This window comes from Vespa mandarinia, chromosome 14 (assembly GCF_050613455.1).
Source record: "Vespa mandarinia isolate Hongniang chromosome 14, ASM5061345v1, whole genome shotgun sequence".
In the NCBI taxonomy this organism is placed as follows: domain Eukaryota; kingdom Metazoa; phylum Arthropoda; class Insecta; order Hymenoptera; family Vespidae; genus Vespa; species Vespa mandarinia.
Window position 1 is genome coordinate 4,817,877 of NC_140823.1, and position 19,143 is coordinate 4,837,019.

A 19,143-nucleotide genomic window follows, 5' to 3' on the forward strand; every position below is an offset into this window, starting at 1 on the left:
ATTTACTCTATTCAACGAATACGAGATATAATTTTAAATACTCGAGATATTTTCGAAATAAAATAAAAAAAGTGAATCAACGAAGAGAGAGCAGTGCAAAGAAAAGATTCGATAAGTTTGATCTTGTCGGAAAGGTGAGAGAATGAGAAATTTTCGTGTGGACGTTGTAAGAGCAGAAAATAAACGTCGGGGCCCCACCCCCGACGTAAGTTTTCGTGACGGGCCATTTTTGGGGCTCCCCCACCAATCAGATCTAACGTATTCGTATCCTTCCGTTCGTAATTTTCGAGGGCTAGCTTTCCCGGTTCTCTCAGACGCTCAACTCGTGCCGTTCAGCTCGCTCGAGTTAGGTAAGTTCCTGCTGTAAGTTCGTCAACTCGAATTGAAGAGATGTCATCGACGAAGAAAACCATCTTCTCCTCCTTCTTCTTCTTCTTCTTCTTCTTCGTCTATTTCTTCTTCTTCTTCTTCTTCTTCTTCTTCTTCTTCTTCCACGTTCTTCATCAACATTGGTCGTTCAAGTGTATCCCTTTTGTTTTCATATTCCGTTTCACTTTCACGTATCTATCTTCTTCTTTATCGATGATGAACGCGAGTGCCGAGAAAAAAAGGATATACGTGAGAAGGAGCCTTGTCTGTCTGGTCTCCTGTAAATAAAAACAAAAACTAAGATAAGAAAAAATTCGTGAATTGCAAGAAGATTCAAGTACCACACGGCGACTAACGAGGGAAAAATAATAAAGTAAAAAAAAAGAAAAAGAAAAGAAAAAAAAAGAGAGAGAGAATGACTACGCTTAAGCTTGCAGTAGCTTTTGTGTTTTTTTTTTGGGAAAAGACACTTAACAAGAACGCGTTGCTATCGAGGATGCTTGTAAGTAGAATTAACTAAACTTGCCCAGCCAATTGACTTTGATAAATCATCCGAATTGATAGAAAGAGGGATTAGAAGAGAGATTAAAAGTTTTTATCCATCTATTAAAAGAAAAAGTAAAAATAAAATGTTTTTAATTTTAACTTGTATTATGTGATAGTATTATCAAAGGATAGATATCCAGGAGTGGATAAAATTTTGTGATTCACACTTTGCGACGAAAATAAATCGGGTTGCTAGCATTCGATGGTTCCGCTTGCATGCTATTTTCAACCGCTCTCTCCGGAAACTCTGTCTCTCCCTTTCTTTCTCTCTCTTTCTTCCTCTTGATTATCAAGGAAAAGAAAAATCTTTTTAAGATCTTGAAAATCTCGACGAGCCAATATTTTTTAATAAACGCGATTATCCTCGCATGCTAAGCTTTTCGATGTATTTGAGTTCGATTGACCATCTATCTCTTTCTTCTTTTTTTTTTTTTTTATTTGCATAGCAAACGCCACGAAGCCTCCGAATTATCTCACAGGACGTCTAATATTTGCTTTAGGAGGAACTCCGATATCTTCATGAGATCCTTTAACACCGCTGCCAAATATCGTTAAAAAAAAAAAAAAAAAAAAAAGAAAAAAAAATGCTGCTACACTAACGAACGAGAATTTGCTTTTGGACGTGTAACATAACGTGCAATATGTCGTAAGTAGTATTTCTAATATCGTCTAACGATATGTTTTATCGATCTAACGCATAATGCTTAAATAACAATAAACATGTTACCATTTATTTATTTTAACAATCCTGTGCGCATGTGCATATTGCCAACATGTAGCAATAATAATAATTGTCGAGATAGCAGTAACAACGATTCGATGGAGAACGATGCTTGGAAATATTCACAAAAAAGATTTTCTAATTCCAGACTCTTAGGAGGATCTTTATAAATAAACGCGAATGGCAGAACAACTCGTCCGTGAGAACTCGCGTTCTCAAGAAAGCTAGGTTTCATCTCACGCGTTAAAAATGGTTCGAGGATTCGAAACACTCGGCATATTTCGCAAGTGTCATTTTGACATATTCGATCAGGTGCTCGTTAGATATTCCAGAGGAGTATATTAATACTTTTCACTAGCATACGGGCAACTTTGAAATGGTCTTAGAAATGGCTTCTTAATGAATCATTCAGTTTTGACTTTATTCGCTTTGCCAGAAAATTTACTAAGTCGATCGAACGTCGTTGGTCAGTCAATGATCAATTGAGAGACGAGACTAATCGTTGTTGATTTTTATATTATTCGAAGAGAAATAAAATGCATACCGCGCATGCTCCCATTTATAACTTTTGTTATACGAATAATAATAAGAAGTGATATCGATGAGAAAAGATGAGAAAAATGAGAAAGTAATAGGGAATAGGAAAAGAAATATTCAAAATATAAGATTATTAAGTATCGCGATTATTCGCAGGATTCTTGCTAAAAGCTTCGTAAAAGCTATTAATAAGCGTCAGTTAGATCGAATGTCGGTCGTCGGTGGGAAGCCAAGTAAAGCTCGTTCTTCTGGCTTACATTCTGCTAGTTTTGCCCTCTTCTCGTCGCGCCATCGACGTCGTTTCACGTGTATTTATAGAATCCGGCTGTAGATGCTATTTCCGTGGACACCCTGACGTGCTCTTTTCCGTGCACGCGAACGCACACACAATCGGACACATATTACACAGCTAAAAATTATGTCTTGCAATAAGGCGTTCTTTCGAAAGCACCTCGAAATGTGGAAACCTCGAAAGACTTGAAATTCGATAACATTGTTTTGCAATATGTCACCTTCGTCAAGCGTCACGTAAGAATTTTTCTTTCGTTATTTGTTTCATTACTTTTGATCGTTGATCGTTTTATTCACACGAAACAAATCCATCTTGTCTTTATGATGATCGTCTTTGATGTTACTTTTGTTCGAACGAAAAAAACTGCTCGCCAAATGTGATCTTAATTAGGAACGCAAATCATTTGCATACTAAAACGAAATAATTTGGAAACTAATTAACATGGATTTATCATCGTCACCCGTCCACTCAAAGATCGTTCGAGAGAGAATAAAAAATCGCCTCCTTTGTCCTTAACTAAACTTTAATGATTTTTGCAGAAGACTTGATCGTTTCGTGAAGAAAGTCGGAAGGAAAAGGTCGCCACCATGGACGCGATCAAGAAGAAAATGCAAGCGATGAAGCTTGAGAAGGACAATGCGCAGGACAAAGCCGATACCTGCGAAGCGCAGGCAAAGGAGGCGAATATGCGCGCGGATAAGGTCCTAGAGGAGGTCGCAGAACTTACGAAAAAACTCGCTCAGGTCGAAGGTGATCTCGAAGCTAACAAACAAAATCTCGAGCAGGCCAATAAGGATCTCGAGGAACGTGAAAAGTCCCTTACCAACGTAAGTGTTTTTCATTAATCAACAAATATATTTTTATTCGTCATAAAACTTTCTTGTTTTCAATCCTGCCATTAAACAGCGATATTACATGTGATCTTACAGTGATATTACAGTGATCTTACATATAGATATTTTAAAGATCAAGTTCGAACAACGTGTGTAGATCGAATCACAAAAATTCGTGTCCTTGGTCTCATTCATTTTGGATTCGGTCCAACCGATATCTCCTCTCGAACGTAAACAAAACAGATTGGTTTAGTTAAAAAAAGCTCAAGAGAAACTATTTTTTGTATGTCATTCACGTACGACGATCGTATTGTGTTCAGGCCGAATCCGAGGTCGCCGCTCTTAATAGAAAAGTCCAGCTGATTGAAGAGGATCTAGAAAGATCCGAGGAACGTCTCAACACTGCGACTGCCAAACTCGCTGAAGCGTCTCAAGCTGCTGATGAATCTAGCCGGTAAAGAGAGACTTTTATTTCTAACATTTCTTATTATACTTATTTATTTTGTTTATTTTTTATTTTCTCTTTATTTCACAAATAAGACGAGAGAAATATTGCTTTGCAGGTAAATCGATTTAATAGAACTCGCGTAACTTTCATAAAACAAATAATATTTCTTATTTTCTTTATTTTTATCATTTTTCATTGCAATTTCGCAGTATGTGCAAAGTATTGGAGAACCGTGCACAACAGGATGAGGAAAGGATGGATCAGCTGACGAATCAGCTTAAGGAGGCTCGTCTTCTAGCTGAGGACGCTGATGGAAAATCAGACGAAGTTTCACGCAAGCTGGCCTTCGTTGAAGACGAGTTAGAAGTCGCTGAGGATCGTGTCAAATCGGGCGAAGCGTAAGTCTTCATCTTCTTAGAAAATTATCCTCTAGGATAATTTTAACCAATCGATTAGATCGTTTAATATTTCATTGTTATTTAATTGACAGGTTAATTTAATTATCAGGAAAATGAGGCTTTTTTTAATAATAAAATCAATATTATTTTTTCACATATTTTAGAAAGATCATGGAATTAGAAGAAGAATTGAAAGTCGTCGGAAACAGTTTGAAATCTTTGGAAGTATCCGAGGAGAAGGTAATTTTTTCAACATCATCCCTTAAATTATGTTCTATTTTTTTTTTCTATTTTTTTTTATTATTGATCTCATTTTCGTTAGGCTAATCAACGAGTCGAAGAATTCAAACGTCAATTGAAAACGCTGACTGTTAAACTAAAGGAAGCAGAAGCTCGAGCAGAATTCGCTGAGAAGACAGTGAAGAAACTCCAGAAGGAGGTTGACAGGCTTGAGGGTAAGTTCGACGTACTCGAGCGAGTATAATTTTCTTAAGGGTAACAAATTTCTTTCTATGAAAAATGAAACGTTTGGCACGTTGATGCGTTTTCTCAGAGTCATGTTCGAAACGCAAACTCCCTTGGATTTACGTGACATAATTTGGCAAATTGTCAATGAATGCTCTAAGAGTTACCAAACAAATCAAATAAAATAAGTCTCGTAGATCTATTAGCAAATGTAAACAACATAATGTATGATGTAATTGGATAATTTTTTACTATTAACCATTTTCATTCGCTCGTTTCCAACTATACAAGACTTTTGATATTTACAATAAATTCGCAATTGTTTTATGATAAACAGTGATTCCTATAGAAAGACTCTTTTATAAGTGTAATAATTTTTTTTTAAAGCTTTTTTATTCGTCTCACTCTGCTTTAGAATCATAATTGACTATTTCAAAATCATATTTTTGTATTATGAGCTTTGTTCATAAAATAATACGATGAATCATCCCTCGAATTGATTACATTTGCTCAAGAAATATGTGGTAATATAACTTTTATCGTTCGGCAATTAAAATAAATAATAAGATTTTTCAAGCAGGAAACTAAAAAGAAGAAATATGAACAATCATTTAACGATCTATTTCACGAAACTTTGAATGCAAATTGATTTGTTTTATTGCAGACGTGTTATATCACGAGAAGGACAAACGCAAAACAGTTTGCGAAGAATTGGACAAGACGTTCGCTGAGCTTTCTGGCTACTAAAAGCAAAAAAAAATCTCACACTCGCTATATATATTTATCTCTCTCTCTCTCTCTCTCCCCCTCTCTCTCTCTCTAAATTTACTCATTACCCCTTTACTCTATTCAATTCCTTCCAGTGTCCTTCATACGTTCGTGAATAAGAATATTTGTCGCTTTTTTGCAATGTTTTTCCTTTTTTCCGAAATTGGACAGGATCGTTTTGATTTTTAACAATTGTAGATAATTTTTTTCTCTCTTTCCATATAATTTTTCTCTAATCATTTGTGTCCGATTTTGGAAAGTTTTGCTTGGTTTTCATGCAGCTTTGAAGCAGCTGAAAAGAGAGGAATTAACTCGTCCCTCTCTTTTCTCTTTTTTCTCGTTCATTTTTTAATTTACGTTCAGCATCATATTTTAATTAATACATACTGACGCGCATAAAACTACATACACAATTGACAGCTTGATAAGAATATAAAAAAAAAAAAAGCTTAACAACTTCACCCGAGGGTGGATCATCGTAGTTCAGGTACTTTTACCACCAGCTCTTGCTATATTGTGCCCTTTTTTTTTTTTTTAAGTGTTTGTATCGTTCTCGTACCTCATCAATATATAAATTTAAATAATCTCCATACAGGAAATAAATATATATTTATTATTTATAAAATATTGCTATGGTATATATATATTTCGTATGGATAGATATCGGCATCCTGACTAAAATAAAAAATTATATTTCTTTTCTTTCTAATCCTAATCGCTAACACCGACTAAATAAATTCGATAGTACACCCAAGCTTTCGCTCAAGCTCGATTTTTTGACATACTTACTTATTTTTCGACTCAAGTCTATTATCGTCTCAGCTGAGAAAAAAAAAACATATCATAACGATTTGAATGTTCTTTTTATATTTTGAAACGACGACGTGTAGTAGTAGATCGTTACTATAGTTAGTAAACTAGCAAAATTTTATTAAAACAAATGATATTCGTCGTTGATTATTTTAAAGAAATATTTTACCCAGGTATGGTAAAAAGTAGAGGTAATATCGGTACTACTTACAAAATTAGTAAAAGCTATCTTAATGGAAAAAAAAAAAAAGGATAGTCTACGGTAGTTTAATCGATGATCTTAGAATGATTTGTTTACTTCATAAAATCATAACACTAACGTGATCATTCTTAATTTCCAGACGAGCTTGGTATCAACAAGGACAGATACAAGTCACTCGCCGACGAAATGGACTCCACGTTCGCCGAATTGGCAGGATATTAGATCGATTTTCATATTTATTATGCTTCGGCTAATTTCTTTCATCGATTCTGCCCTTTTTTTTTCTCTCTCTCGTTAAAGGCAACGATTCTCTCGTCTCGAGGAACTTCGAATTTTTCGTGAAAAGAAAAAAAGGATGGGTGAAAGATCTATCGCAATTATGATCAAGATCAATTAGCGATCATCCACGCGTCCATATTCATTTCTTTACGTTAATCGTGACGGACAGCTAATTAAGTTTTATTCTGTTAAACTGTTATACGAAGAGTATCATGTAATAAGCAACTGTAATGCAACGATCATGTTAATAAACTACCGTAATAAGACATGGTAGCGATTCCGTACTGGGGGAGAAGAAAAAAAAAAGTTAACGCTCTTTTAAACTTCGTAATGTATAATTTAACATATTATTTAATAGAAGAGAAAAAGAAAGAACAAGAAAAGCAGTGTTGTCCCAAAACATCGAATTATCGAACGGTAAGTATCATTTCATGTAACACTTGTGTAATATATTATTTTACATATACTACAAAGGAATAAAATTTTTGTAAGGCAATTATATATAAGACCTTTATTATATTTTCTATTATATTTAGAGTAAACAATATACACAGAATGAGACGTGCGTTCATCGAATGGCATATTATAAACTGCAATGCTGCCTTGTACTGTGTCTTTGAAAGTGACGAATCGTCCCTTTCATTTCAAGAGACAATTCTCGTTCTCTTATAAACTACTATTTACAATATTATGCGTGTTATAGTTTTATTCTATACTTAACATATTATGCATTCGATGAGTGTTTACAAAGTAATGGTATTATGAAACAGATAATCGTGTAATTAACATTTTAGAAAGAGAATACCGTAATGATCGCTGTTGTATTCATTCGAGAAAATCATACAATCATATATATCTAATACTTATTGAAATTTTTAATTAAAAAAAAAAAAAGAAAAAAAAAGAAAAGAAAAAATAGAAGAAGATAAGAAATACATACATCACACATACTTCATCAATCAAATAAATAAACTAAATTTAGTAAACGTACGATGTAAAAGTTATTAGAAATTGGAAACTTTAAGAAAAGTTGCAGATGTCTTTGCGAGAAAAAATCGATCGATTATTAACTAATAAGGCGTAATATTATATTATACGATATCGACACGCAATATCTGACAACATACAATACTTAATACAATTATCTAGTTATATTTATCACTTTATGAAATGAATAATATCAACGATTGTTGAGAGGAAGGAAAAAAAAAGAAGAGAGAAACAAAAAGGACACCATTAATTAACATTCACATGGAAAATCATGCGTTTCTAAATGCTTTATCTGGTGACATTTGAAAAGACTTTTTCAAATATATAGATTGAATAATCTTAACTACGTCGCTTTTATGCGAATACCACATTTGTTTGCAGCACTGAAAAAGGAATCGATATATAATCTATTTCTTATGAAATGACACACTGTAAAACTATACATGGTATCTTAATTTATGTATTATCATCATTTATATACACTCTTTTATTTATTATTTATCAATATCAAAACGTTAAACTTTTTCTATTTGGTGTATCAATTGCACACAACATCATGACTGTTTCAATGATATTTGAAAAGTGCGTTTATGTAATTACAATATTTTTGAGACTATATATATATATATACGATCTCATTTCGTTCGTTATCCTAAATATTTATCGAAAATCGCAAAATTCCTTGCAAATTCCGTATGTAATAATAAATTTACTAAGGACAGATATTACTAATACTGAAGTAGTAATATCGAGATCTTGAACACAACAGTTCATAATGGATCAACATATTTACAAGAAATATTCTAATTGTAAAATGTAAGTATAAGTGTATTGCAAAAATAGAATTTAACTCCATGTCTATTTATATATGAAAATTATGAATGTGTAAATATAACAAATCAAAATTTCAACAGATTAAATTCAGTTAATTATTTAGCACCTTTATATATATAGAAAAAAAAAAAAAAAAAAAAAAAAATAAGTATTGTTATTTCTTCCCCTACTATTTATAAGACGAAGTGCACTATCGGGCGATAATAATAAAGAGAAATTATTAAATTTTCATTTTGCAATATCAATCTTATACAACATTATTAATTTTCTATATGAATAAATACAAGATTCTATCTTACAAACTACTTATTCTAGACAGCTTTTCAGGGGAGATTACATAGCAAAGAAAAAACCTACAAATTCTTTCAGATAAATCATAAAATTAATCAAAAATTGATTATTTTTACTATTTAAAATCCAAGTGTTCGTTCAAAAATTATTTGAATAAATGCACATTTTAGAGATTATCATGTAAGACTCCCCAGAAAAACGTTTCACGTAAATTCATCGAATGATAAATGAGATATGAGATAAAATTAATTTCATTCCAGCTCGAATAAAATAATGATGATAAAAAAGTGTCTTAAAAAAGAAAAAAGAAATTATGCTCTATAGTTAACGCCATGCTGCTTTTCTTATAAATAACAACTATATTAAAAAAAAAAAATAACAAAAAAAAATCAAAAAAGAAAAAAAAAAAAAGAAAATAGTAAAATTAAAAAATATAAAACCAATAAACACCTTCTCCTATCAGTATTTTGATATATTGTGTATTATCTATATATATTTACAGTCTCTATTAAGTTATCATAAATAAAACCTTCAAGAAATGTTTATTAATCAGTACATAAACACGTATATTATATAAAATAATAATTCGTTCATTTCACCATTGTTAGTTAACAACAAGGTGGAGAAGGTGGAATAATAGTTCACTTACGTGTTTCAGCAAACAAATATATCATTTTCATTTAGATAACAAAGTAAAAATATTAACTACATGTTGCGTTTTGGAGTTTTCATTATCTTCTTGATATTCTATTATGTAACTGATGGAATAGCTTTCGTGCATCCTTAATCAATTTCTATCAATTAAAAGATCGTAATGTACTTAAAAATTTCATGAAAGATAATGACATTATCATTTTCATTAGCACTTTTCATTAAAACTGGTTGATGTAAAATGTCCAATACATATTATATCTTAAAGCTAAATGTGTGTATATACAGTCCAATATACATACATACATACATACATACATACATACATACATACATACATACATACATACATACATACATACATACATACATACATACATACATACATACATACATACATACATACATACATACATACATACATGCATACATACATGCATACATACATGCATACATACATGCATACATACATACATACATACATACATACATGCATGCATACATACATGCATACATACATGCATACATACATACATGCATACATACATGCATGCATACATACATACATACATACATACATATATATGTATGTGCATATGTATAACTTTTATGCTATCTAAATACATATAATTTATATGCATTCATTTGGCTGAATTAAACTGTATTATTATAATGTTTAGTACATTGCAACTGAAACAATGTAATTTATATGAATCTAATATAAAAATCAATTTTTCTAAGAATTAAAAGTAAATAGCGGAATTCTCCAGGGTTATTATCGTATGATAAACGTTTCATCACACAGTGAAAGGATTGATAGATCGAAGATGACTTGATATGACTTACGCATAGAGCAATGTACAACAAAAAAAAAAAGAAAAAAAAAGAAAAAAAAACAAAGAAAAAAAAAAGTGTCATGTTTTACATTACAGATAGTCATGATGCAGAAAAAAACTGTTGAAGTCGTTGTACTGTTCTACGATCGAGAGCACACAAATCAAAATCAAATGTTTTCTTAGTAATTTCATATTGTCCCGTCTCTTCTATTACCTGAACAACTCTCTGTAATTCTGTATTATCCTGTAATGTCATTATTTTGTGCTGTAAATCCTTCAACTGTGACACATAATCTTCGGAAAATACAGGAGGTTCCCCTGTGTCTGACTCTACCAAAGGACAATTTGTAGAGTCCGGAGCTACCTGTTCGCCATCGGTTTCTCCTTCCTTCTTAATTGTTTGTTCTGCGATGTGACGATCTTCCTTCTCTTTCATTATATGAATAGAATCGACGTCCACTACAACCGGTGATTGACTGGAAGATACTGGTTCCAACAATGGAGAGGTCGAATGACTTCTATCCTTTTCTCTTTTAAGATTATGTTCTTCATCACCCTTACTTTCACTTCTTCGTTTTCTTTTCCTGTTTTCTCTTTCTTCTCCCCTATTTCCTTTTGGTTTTTCCCTCTTATTACGATCATTTTTTTCTTTCTTTATTTCTGTTACAGGTAGCGGCGAGGGCGGTCTTGCTGCTTCCATTGGAAGGGTCAAAGGAGCTGTCGTATCATCCAATTCCTTTTTCACATTCAATACTGGTTTTGTTTCAACAAAGGAGTCATCGTCTACAGAAGGTGCTGAATCGCTACTATCCCTTTCCGGCATATTTGCAAAGAGCATCGAAAGAGGATTCGACGACGCTGGCAAATTATTTTGTTTATCCCCAGACTGGGATTTGGATTTCTCTCGTTTTTCTTTCTTCTCCCTTTCCCTACTACTATCTCTCTTTTCCTTCTTATCTTTCTTCTTATGTTTATGTTTCGTTCTATCCTTATCACTTTTATTTTCCTTAACTTTCTCCGATTTATCTTTATCCAATTTGTCCACCTTTGGTAATTTTTCATCTTTGATCTTGTCACCTTCCTTAACTGGTTTAGGAGACTTTCTACCATCTTTTACCGATTTATAATCCTGAGATTTCTCCTTCTCTTTTTCTCCTTTTTCCAATTTCTTATCATTGACTTTTTGAGCTTCCTTAACACCAGAACGCTCACCTTCCTTGTATTTCTCCTTTTTCTCTTTGTAGGCTTCGTCCTTGTACTTCTTTTTATCCTTCTTTTTTTCAGTCTTGTTTATATCCAACGAACCTTTAGAACCGTCTCTCGCCTTATCCTTGTCTCTTTCCTTTTCTTTTTCCTTCTCCTTTTCTTTTTCCTTTTCCTTCTCCCTTTCCTTATCTTGAACAGATCTCTTTATATCTTTCTCCTTAGACTTTGGAGATGGAGCCCGTTTTATGGAAGAAGGGGGTGAAGGACTACGGGGCCTTTTAACAGGGGGAGGAGAAGGTCGTTTACAGGTGGGACTCGAATAACCCTTGCCTCCAGGACTAGGAGGTCTTTTAGATTTTTCTTTACTCCTGCTTTTCTCTTTAGAAGGATCTTTCACTTTTTTATCCTTCTTTTCCTCTACTTTCTCTTTCTTCGTATCCTTATGCGGACTGTCCTTACTTTTCGTTATTTTATCTACTTTCTCAATTTTTTCAGATACTCCTATAGGCTTTACGGTAGTACTTTTATCAGATTGCGTAACCTTCTTACTCTCCGGTGATATTTTCGCTGTTTTTATAGGAGGACCAAATAATTCAGCGAATGAATTAGATGTCTTCGATTCTACCAGGCGATGCTTCTTTGGCTCGCTCACTGATAACTTTGGTTTACCGACCATAACGGGAGCTTTTATCTCGCCTCTGTCCGACGTACTCTCCGTGCTGGATATTACAGCCTGAATATAAAGAATCTTTTTAACAACATATCATTATTAAAAACATTATACTAATATAGGACTTTCAAAAAAGAGACGTATACTTACGCCACCTCCTCTTAGAAGCTTTCTACGAAATTCTTCTGATGGATTATTGATTATTTCATTATGGCGTATAACTTTGTTAATAATTCTTCCTCTAGGTTGTAAGCTAAGCTTATAAAGAATTTGAAATCTTTTGGGTTCATCCTTATTTCTTAAATAGATATGAATTGGAATCAAGAAACCAGCATACCCTGATTCTTTTACCACGTAAGGTGGCTCCTTTATTACTCTTTTAGGTTTTGCAAATGTTTCGTGTAATTGAAAGACAACTGAAAATTAAGAGACAACAATAAATGTAAGAGAAAAGTAGGGAATATTCGCAGAGATATTTATCCGTATAAAGGGATAGGTTTACCTTTCTCAACGTAGTGATGTATGTCTGCGTTGTCAACTCCTCGTACAAAAACTTCCCAGTCATGAGTAAAACCTTCAGGAGTAGTACGCTCACGTAATACTGATGAATGTCCACATTCCAGTGTAAGTCGAATTGCCATTCTCTCTTAGAGGAAATTTGAAATATTTATTTTCAAAGAAAAATAAGAAAAGCGAGAGGGGAAAAGTTAATGTTGCACAAAATCACAAAATCCCATTACATTTTCATGTATCTTCAAAAATGTGACTGAAAGTGCTTTTAAGCATTCGTTATCGAATATATTCAATGAACATGTGTGATGATACGAAGCATTGCGCGCCAACTTATATCAGACGCATACGCAATGACAGTACTTCTTTGCTAATTTTCATGAGCACAAAATGTTGAAGCATTGTGCGGTTAAGAATTATTCTCTATGAAAAAATATTGATCGTCAGATAAGACGATCATAATTCACTTTCTAACTATTTTGAATCATTTGTTTCACTTATCGGCATTCACACAAATCTCATAACTCTTTCTTTTACATTAGTTTCAGCTTGACTATCAACAGGTCAACCAAACGCCATCGAAAACTGGACGCCATCATCGTTATTCCGTAAAATAAAAGTAAAAGAAATTGAAATCAGCGCCATCTGAAGACGGAAGAAACTTTCAACTAGTCGATTGTTACCGAGGGGCAAGAGGGAATGTGACTAATTTCACTGTAGGTGAAACTTTCAACTATTTTCACATTTTAAATTAATGAGACTCGAATAAGGAAAATAACTTTTAAGATTTGGTAATTAATAACAAACCTGATTCTCCTTACCTCTTACCAAATAATCCTTGCTTTTCTATTCAGAATACCGCAGATATATATATATATATATTTAACTTAACCACTTTGTATATTTTTTGGTTAGCGTTGTTTACAAACAACTCCATCAACTGACAGTACTTAACAGTAACTTTCCAATAGTCCAACTAGAAATAAATAAGCCTATACATAGTGATCTCTATTTTTGGTGCTTCATCTTCTATTAGTGCTTTTGTTTTTGTATCAAAAAAAAAAGAAAAAAAAACACCAGATTAATTCTTCTGTTATCGACACTATCTAACGATTTAAAACGTATTATTAAGACGTATTATTTTGCATATGACTGATAATATCCGATGATACAAATTAAAAGTATCCGAATAACAAAATAGTCGTTCATATGATAATACGATTAGAAATAAAATCGTCAAAATTATATACTTAATTCAATTTAATATTTAAATAAATTTATATATGTATGTATGTATGTGTGAATATTCATTTGTATAGATAGGCATAGAACAACCAAGAGAAAGAAAAATCAAACATGTTATCATCAATTGTCAAGGAACATCAAAGTAAACAAGCAGCAAGAAAGGAAAGACAAGGTATCATCCTTCTTCCGATACGTTATTTTGATTTACTTGCATGTTACAATGTAAACAAAAATATTTAAAAATATTATTTTTTTAACAGAACAGAAACGTAAAGAAGCTGTTCAAGCTGCTAGCAATTTAACTCAAGCGCTTGTAGATCATTTGAATGTTGGGTAAGTATTACATCAATATATCAATGTATATAACCTATTATATTATAAATATTGTATAATTTATATGTAGGGTAGCACAGGCATATTTAAATCAAAAGAAGCTTGATGCCGAGGCCAAACAATTACAACATAGTGCAACCAATTTTGCCAAACAGACACAATCCTGGTTGAATTTGATAGAATCATTTTCAAGTGCCTTGAAAGAAATTGGCGATGTAGAAAATTGGGCTCGAAGTATAGAAGGAGACATGAGAACTATTGCCACTGCCTTGGAATATTCTTATAAAGGTATAATTGTCATAGAACTACCTATATATTCTAATTAATTGAATTTGATTATTTCTAATATAGCTACGCAAGAAACTCAATCTGCGGGATCATCTTAAAAGTATGAATCTATAAGAGGAGCCATAGTTCTACAGATTTACAAGCGATAGAATGTTTGATTTTATGCTCCCCTTATATAAAAAAAAAAAGAACATAATAAATTATTTATATATTATTATTTATGTAAATAAAATGATTAATTCTTGTTCCTAAATAGAGTCAGATTACAGTGATTTCAAAAAATAGCAAGAAGAATAAATCATTCGATGTAATAAATAATGTAATGTAAATTTAATTTTAGTCTCTGAAACGTATACGATATTATTAATGGCAAATTATCAATCCATAATTAATTTCCATTATATTTTATAATACAGGACAATAAGATTGCTTCGATTTTGACCAATCAGCTTAAATCGCTAATGAGCATGCGCCCCAATTTTGTCCAGAGATTTGATCATGTAAGAAATGCTACAATAAAGTTTTTCACACCGACCGAGTGTGAGCTAGGATTATTAAAGGTTGACATTCATGTCGGAATAAAAATTGGAAGTTAGATATTGTAAATGCAGTTTAAGTTCACTTTATATCATTCGATTGTTTCCGTTACGCGCCAGAATATTAGAGTCTTTTGCGCACGTTAAAGGATTATAAAAAATTAAAGAAATAATATACATTAAATGATGATGGGATCAACGAAGTTGCATGTAATAAAACGAGGTAAGTAGAAATAATGAGAGGAAAAAGAAAACTTTAAGTTAACATTGTCGCAAGAAAATTAATATCTAATTATAATTTAAAATATATTTTTCTTTTATAAAGGCGGCCGTGTAGAAGACGTACATTTCGATAAAATAACATCTAGAATAAGAAAATTGTGTTATGGATTAGATATGGAATATGTTGATCCTGTAAGTAAAAGTTCCTAATAAAATCATAATTATTTCTTTATAGAGAAATTTGTTACTTATAACAAATAATTTATTTGTTATTATCTATAGTACGCGGTTACTATTCAAGTTATAAATGGTTTATATGCGGGTATATCAACTGTCGAATTAGACAATCTTGTAGCTGAAACTGCAGCAACTATGAGTATTAAGCATCCAAATTATGCTCTATTAGCTGCTAGAGTTGCAGTGTCTAATCTTCACAAAGAAACTAAAAGAAACTTTAGTGGTATATATAAAATATTTGACAAAATTATATTGTAATTATTATTCCAATCATTTTATCATATGCAAGTATTTGATTTTACAGAGGTAATATCTGATTTGTATCATGCAAAAAACAAGCGCACAGGTAAAAGTCTTTCACTGATTTCTGAGAAATACTTTAACATTATACAAAGAAATGCCGCTAAACTAAACCAATCTATAATACATGATAGAGATTATTTGTACAATTATATTGCTTTTAAAACTCTTGAAAAGAATTACTTATTTAAAATTGATGGGAAAATTATTGAAAGGCCACAATATATGCTGATGAGAGTAGCCGTTGGAATTCATGGTGAAGACATTGATAGAGTTATCGAAACATATAATTTCTTATCAGAACATTATTTTGTGCATGCATCTCCAACTCTTTTTACTGCGTGTACTGTGAAACAACAAATGTCAAGGTATGATTAGAGATTATTATGTTTTATCAAGTAATTAGACTATGACAAAAGATTTCTTTTAGTTGTTTTACATTAACAATGGCTTCAGACAGTATAGAAGGAATTTGTGATACTTTAACAAGATGTGCATTAATCAGTAAATCTGGTGGTGGAATTGGATTAAATGTTCACTGTATCAGAGCAAGTGGTACACGTATAATTGGTACACTTGGAATATCGAATGGTTTAGTTCCCATGTTAAAAGTTTATAATAATACAGCTGAATATGTTTATCAGGGTGGAAACAAAAGACCAGGAGCATTTACTATTTATGTAGAACCATGGCATTCTGATATATTTGAATTTTTAAATCTCAAGAAAAATACTGGTAATTAAACTCTATTGCCGGCCTTAGGATTATATTTATATTACCACGTTAAAGTAGAGAATTAGAAGAATTACGTGTTAAAGTAGATTAAATCAATTTTAATTATCTTTAGGAAAGGAAGAAAATCGAGCCAAAGATATTTCCTATGCTTTATGGATACCAGACCTTTTTATGAAACGTGTTTTAAATGATGACATTTGGTCTTTAATGTGTCCTCGTCTATCTTCCGGATTAGCTGATGTTTGGGGAGAAGAATTTGAAAATTTATATACCAAGTAAGCTGTGTTGTAAATTTTACTAATCTCGTAGTAGTTATTTATATTTTGATAAGAAATTTAATTGCAATTTGTTTTTAAAATCGTTAATAACTTTTAAGGTATGAAAAGGAGGGAAATTACAAACGACAGATCAAAGCAAGAGAATTATGGTCTGCCATTCTTCTATCACAGGAAGAAACTGGTGGTCCGTATATGCTTTATAAGGATCATTGCAATCGCAAATCAAATCAACAAAATGTAGGGACCATTCAATGTAGTAATTTATGCACCGAAATTGTCCAATATTCAAGCTCTGATGAAGCTGCTGTCTGCAGTTTGGCCTCTATTGCTGTTAACATGTTCGTGAATACTAGTGTAAAAACATTCGATTTTAAAAAACTTAAAGAAATTACGAAAGTTGTCGCCCGTAATTTAGATACAATTATAGATATTAATCAATATCCAATTCCACAAGCAAAAATATCGAATCTTAGACATCGACCAATTGGTAAATTGTATGATCCAAATACGATATCAAATGATACAAAATATTTATTAACACGTTATTTTTATGATAGGTATCGGTATACAAGGATTAGCCGATGCATTTATTTTAATGCGTTATCCATTTGAAAGTGAGGAAGCTCAAAAGCTTAATATACAGATTTTTGAGACACTCTATTATGGAGCGTTGGAGGCTAGTTGCGAAATGGCCGAAGAAAAAGGAACTTATGAAACATATGAAGGCAGTCCTATTAGTAAAGGCGTAAGTTATCGATCATAGACAATTTTTAATCCTTATCATATCATTTATAAAGTACTTAATCCTAAGTTAATTTCTTTATATACAGATTCTACAGTATGACATGTGGAATGTCACACCAACAGATTTATGGGACTGGAATAAATTAAAGGCAAACATTGCTAAATTTGGTATAAGAAATTCATTGTTAATTGCATTAATGCCGACATCAACTACTGCCCAAATTCTAGGAAATAACGAGTCTATAGAACCATATAAAAGCAATATATATTTAAAACGCGTTTCATCGGAAGAATTTCAAGTTGTTAATCCGCATTTATTAAGGGAACTTACAAAATTAAAACTTTGGAATGAACAAATAAAAAGTGAAATCACAGCCAATAATGGTTCTATTCAGGCAATTTGTCCTTTTTTACATCATACATTCTATAACTTTATTATTTATCATTTATTCCTTTTTATATGATAAAGCTTACAATGGGAGTATTTTACAGAATATCGATCGCATACCGGCAGATATAAGATTACTTTATAAGACTGTATGGGAAATTCCACAAAAAATTATTCTAAAAATGGCAGCCGATCGTGGACCTTTCGTCGATCAGTCACAATCTTTAAATGTTTATATGGCCAAACCAACATTGGATAAACTCACGTCAATGCATTTTTATGGTTGGAAGATAGTAAGTGTTTAAACGTAAGATAATGCCTAAATAAATTAATATTTCATTGTTAAATTAATGAAAATGAAATCATTTTCGCTCGCATAACTGAGGCGATGTTTACTCAATGAAATATTATTGTAGTAACCCTACTCTTACTGATTAAGGGTCTCAGGTTTATCTTTCGCTTATATTTTTTACATATACAAAACGTATAAGAATACGCATGAGTATAATACGATAAGATAAGCTTGTATAGAGTTCACTTTCTAAATAATGATAAATGGGAAAGATGCATTGCAGAAGATATATTTTGGACTTCGCGACGGGAAAGGATAAAAATATTTTAGCAGATATGATAAATATTCTTAATGTAAAAAGAAAAATATTAATACATATTAATAATAATAAAAATGATATTTCTTTTTTTTTTTTTTTAGGGTTTAAAAACTGGCATGTATTGTTTACGAACAGAATCGGAAATGGATGATGGACTTGAACCGTCCACCGTTAATAAAACGAAACTACGGCAACATGTAAATGTTAAAGAACAGGATAAGGAAACACAGACTGAAAAGCATAACGATAATGACGATGAAACTGATTCCAAATTTATGTGCTCTCTTAAAAACGGAGATGCTTGCTTCTCTTGTGGAGCATAATTGATTTAATAAAGTCAATATATTTCTAACTATTGCAATCCAAATAACGGATAGAAAAATAAAATATTTTATGTTTATTTTTTTAAGATGTATAATGAAACAGTATTGATTGAACTTTAACTTTTTTACATAAACATATATATATATTCATATTTTAATAATAAAGAGTTTTTTTATATATTATTGTAATTTATAATTTATAAAACACAACGAACAAATTGGCAATATTGCATAAAAAAATATTTTT

The 19,143-nt window shown here is 31.7% G+C and overlaps 4 protein-coding genes across 9 annotated transcripts; 3 read left to right on the plus strand and 1 right to left on the minus strand.

Moving 5' to 3' along the window:
• The first annotated feature begins 192 nt into the window (after positions 1 to 192).
• On the plus strand, positions 193 to 6,934 carry Tm2 (tropomyosin 2). Of its 2 annotated transcripts, none has more exons than XM_035862334.2 (7): positions 193 to 350; positions 3,005 to 3,292; positions 3,619 to 3,752; positions 3,956 to 4,144; positions 4,309 to 4,384; positions 4,467 to 4,599; positions 6,529 to 6,934. In XM_035862334.2, the coding sequence occupies exons 2-7, from the start codon at positions 3,053 to 3,055 to the stop codon at positions 6,609 to 6,611; spliced, it is 855 nt and encodes a 284-aa protein (XP_035718227.1). In that variant the 5' UTR covers positions 193 to 350; positions 3,005 to 3,052; the 3' UTR covers positions 6,612 to 6,934. The 2 variants fall into 2 exon arrangements, with proteins under 2 accessions (XP_035718227.1, XP_085517314.1); XM_085661188.1 differs by lacking the exon at positions 6,529 to 6,934 and adding an exon at positions 5,274 to 5,371.
• A 3,116-nt stretch (positions 6,935 to 10,050) lies between these two features.
• Positions 10,051 to 13,621, minus strand: ear (ENL/AF9-related super elongation complex transcription factor). Of its 2 annotated transcripts, none has more exons than XM_035862168.2 (4): positions 13,478 to 13,621; positions 12,649 to 12,792; positions 12,297 to 12,562; positions 10,051 to 12,209 (listed from the first exon to the last, which is right to left on the minus strand). In XM_035862168.2, the coding sequence occupies exons 2-4, from the start codon at positions 12,785 to 12,787 to the stop codon at positions 10,371 to 10,373; spliced, it is 2,244 nt and encodes a 747-aa protein (XP_035718061.2). In that variant the 5' UTR covers positions 12,788 to 12,792; positions 13,478 to 13,621; the 3' UTR covers positions 10,051 to 10,370. The 2 variants fall into 2 exon arrangements, with proteins under 2 accessions (XP_035718061.2, XP_035718060.2); XM_035862167.2 differs by lacking the exon at positions 13,478 to 13,621 and adding an exon at positions 12,887 to 13,258.
• On the plus strand, positions 13,254 to 15,078 carry Blos1 (biogenesis of lysosome-related organelles complex 1 subunit 1). 4 transcript variants are annotated; one of them, XM_035862172.2, is made up of 5 exons: positions 13,254 to 13,372; positions 13,976 to 14,073; positions 14,162 to 14,234; positions 14,305 to 14,522; positions 14,586 to 14,782. In XM_035862172.2, exons 2-5 carry the CDS (start codon positions 14,013 to 14,015, stop codon positions 14,618 to 14,620), a joined length of 387 nt encoding a protein of 128 aa, XP_035718065.1. In that variant the 5' UTR covers positions 13,254 to 13,372; positions 13,976 to 14,012; the 3' UTR covers positions 14,621 to 14,782. The 4 variants fall into 4 exon arrangements, with proteins under 4 accessions (XP_035718065.1, XP_035718066.1, XP_035718063.1 ...); XM_035862173.2 differs by lacking the exon at positions 14,586 to 14,782 and adding an exon at positions 14,939 to 15,078 and having other exon boundaries at positions 13,323 to 13,447; XM_035862170.2 differs by having other exon boundaries at positions 13,323 to 13,447; positions 14,586 to 14,781.
• Positions 15,079 to 15,100: 22 nt separating this feature from the next.
• On the plus strand, positions 15,101 to 19,074 carry LOC118439902 (ribonucleoside-diphosphate reductase large subunit-like). The gene is made up of 11 exons (XM_035862166.2): positions 15,101 to 15,281; positions 15,384 to 15,472; positions 15,563 to 15,740; positions 15,822 to 16,185; positions 16,248 to 16,552; positions 16,665 to 16,827; positions 16,929 to 17,317; positions 17,388 to 17,575; positions 17,661 to 17,969; positions 18,067 to 18,255; positions 18,675 to 19,074. The coding sequence occupies exons 1-11, from the start codon at positions 15,242 to 15,244 to the stop codon at positions 18,894 to 18,896; spliced, it is 2,436 nt and encodes an 811-aa protein (XP_035718059.2). The 5' UTR covers positions 15,101 to 15,241; the 3' UTR covers positions 18,897 to 19,074.
• Positions 19,075 to 19,143: the final 69 nt, after the last annotated feature.

What these genes read in the sequence shown, in the direction of transcription:
- Blos1 (XM_035862172.2), top strand. Translation starts at nt 14,013, where the DNA reads ATGTTATCATCAATTGTCAAGGAACATCAAAGTAAACAAGCAGCAAGA. An exon ending in AGCAAGAAAGGAAAGACAAG is followed by an intron (nt 14,074 to 14,161) that starts GTATCATCCTTC and finishes TTTTTTTAACAG; the next exon opens with AACAGAAACGTAAAGAAGCT. An exon ending in GTAGATCATTTGAATGTTGG is followed by an intron (nt 14,235 to 14,304) that starts GTAAGTATTACA and finishes ATTTATATGTAG; the next exon opens with GGTAGCACAGGCATATTTAA.
- LOC118439902 (XM_035862166.2), top strand. Translation starts at nt 15,242, where the DNA reads ATGATGATGGGATCAACGAAGTTGCATGTAATAAAACGAG. An exon ending in AACTAAAAGAAACTTTAGTG is followed by an intron (nt 15,741 to 15,821) that starts GTATATATAAAA and finishes TTGATTTTACAG; the next exon opens with AGGTAATATCTGATTTGTAT. An exon ending in TTTGAAAATTTATATACCAA is followed by an intron (nt 16,828 to 16,928) that starts GTAAGCTGTGTT and finishes ATAACTTTTAAG; the next exon opens with GTATGAAAAGGAGGGAAATT.
- Tm2 (XM_035862334.2), top strand. Translation starts at nt 3,053, where the DNA reads ATGGACGCGATCAAGAAGAAAATGCAAGCGATGAAGCTTGAGAAGGAC. An exon ending in GTGAAAAGTCCCTTACCAAC is followed by an intron (nt 3,293 to 3,618) that starts GTAAGTGTTTTT and finishes TATTGTGTTCAG; the next exon opens with GCCGAATCCGAGGTCGCCGC. An exon ending in CGTGTCAAATCGGGCGAAGC is followed by an intron (nt 4,145 to 4,308) that starts GTAAGTCTTCAT and finishes CACATATTTTAG; the next exon opens with AAAGATCATGGAATTAGAAG.
- ear (XM_035862168.2), bottom strand. Translation starts at nt 12,787, where the DNA reads ATGGCAATTCGACTTACACTGGAATGTGGACATTCATCAGTATTACGT. An exon ending in ACATCACTACGTTGAGAAAG is followed by an intron (nt 12,563 to 12,648) that starts GTAAACCTATCC and finishes CTTAATTTTCAG; the next exon opens with TTGTCTTTCAATTACACGAA. An exon ending in AGCTTCTAAGAGGAGGTGGC is followed by an intron (nt 12,210 to 12,296) that starts GTAAGTATACGT and finishes CTTTATATTCAG; the next exon opens with GCTGTAATATCCAGCACGGA.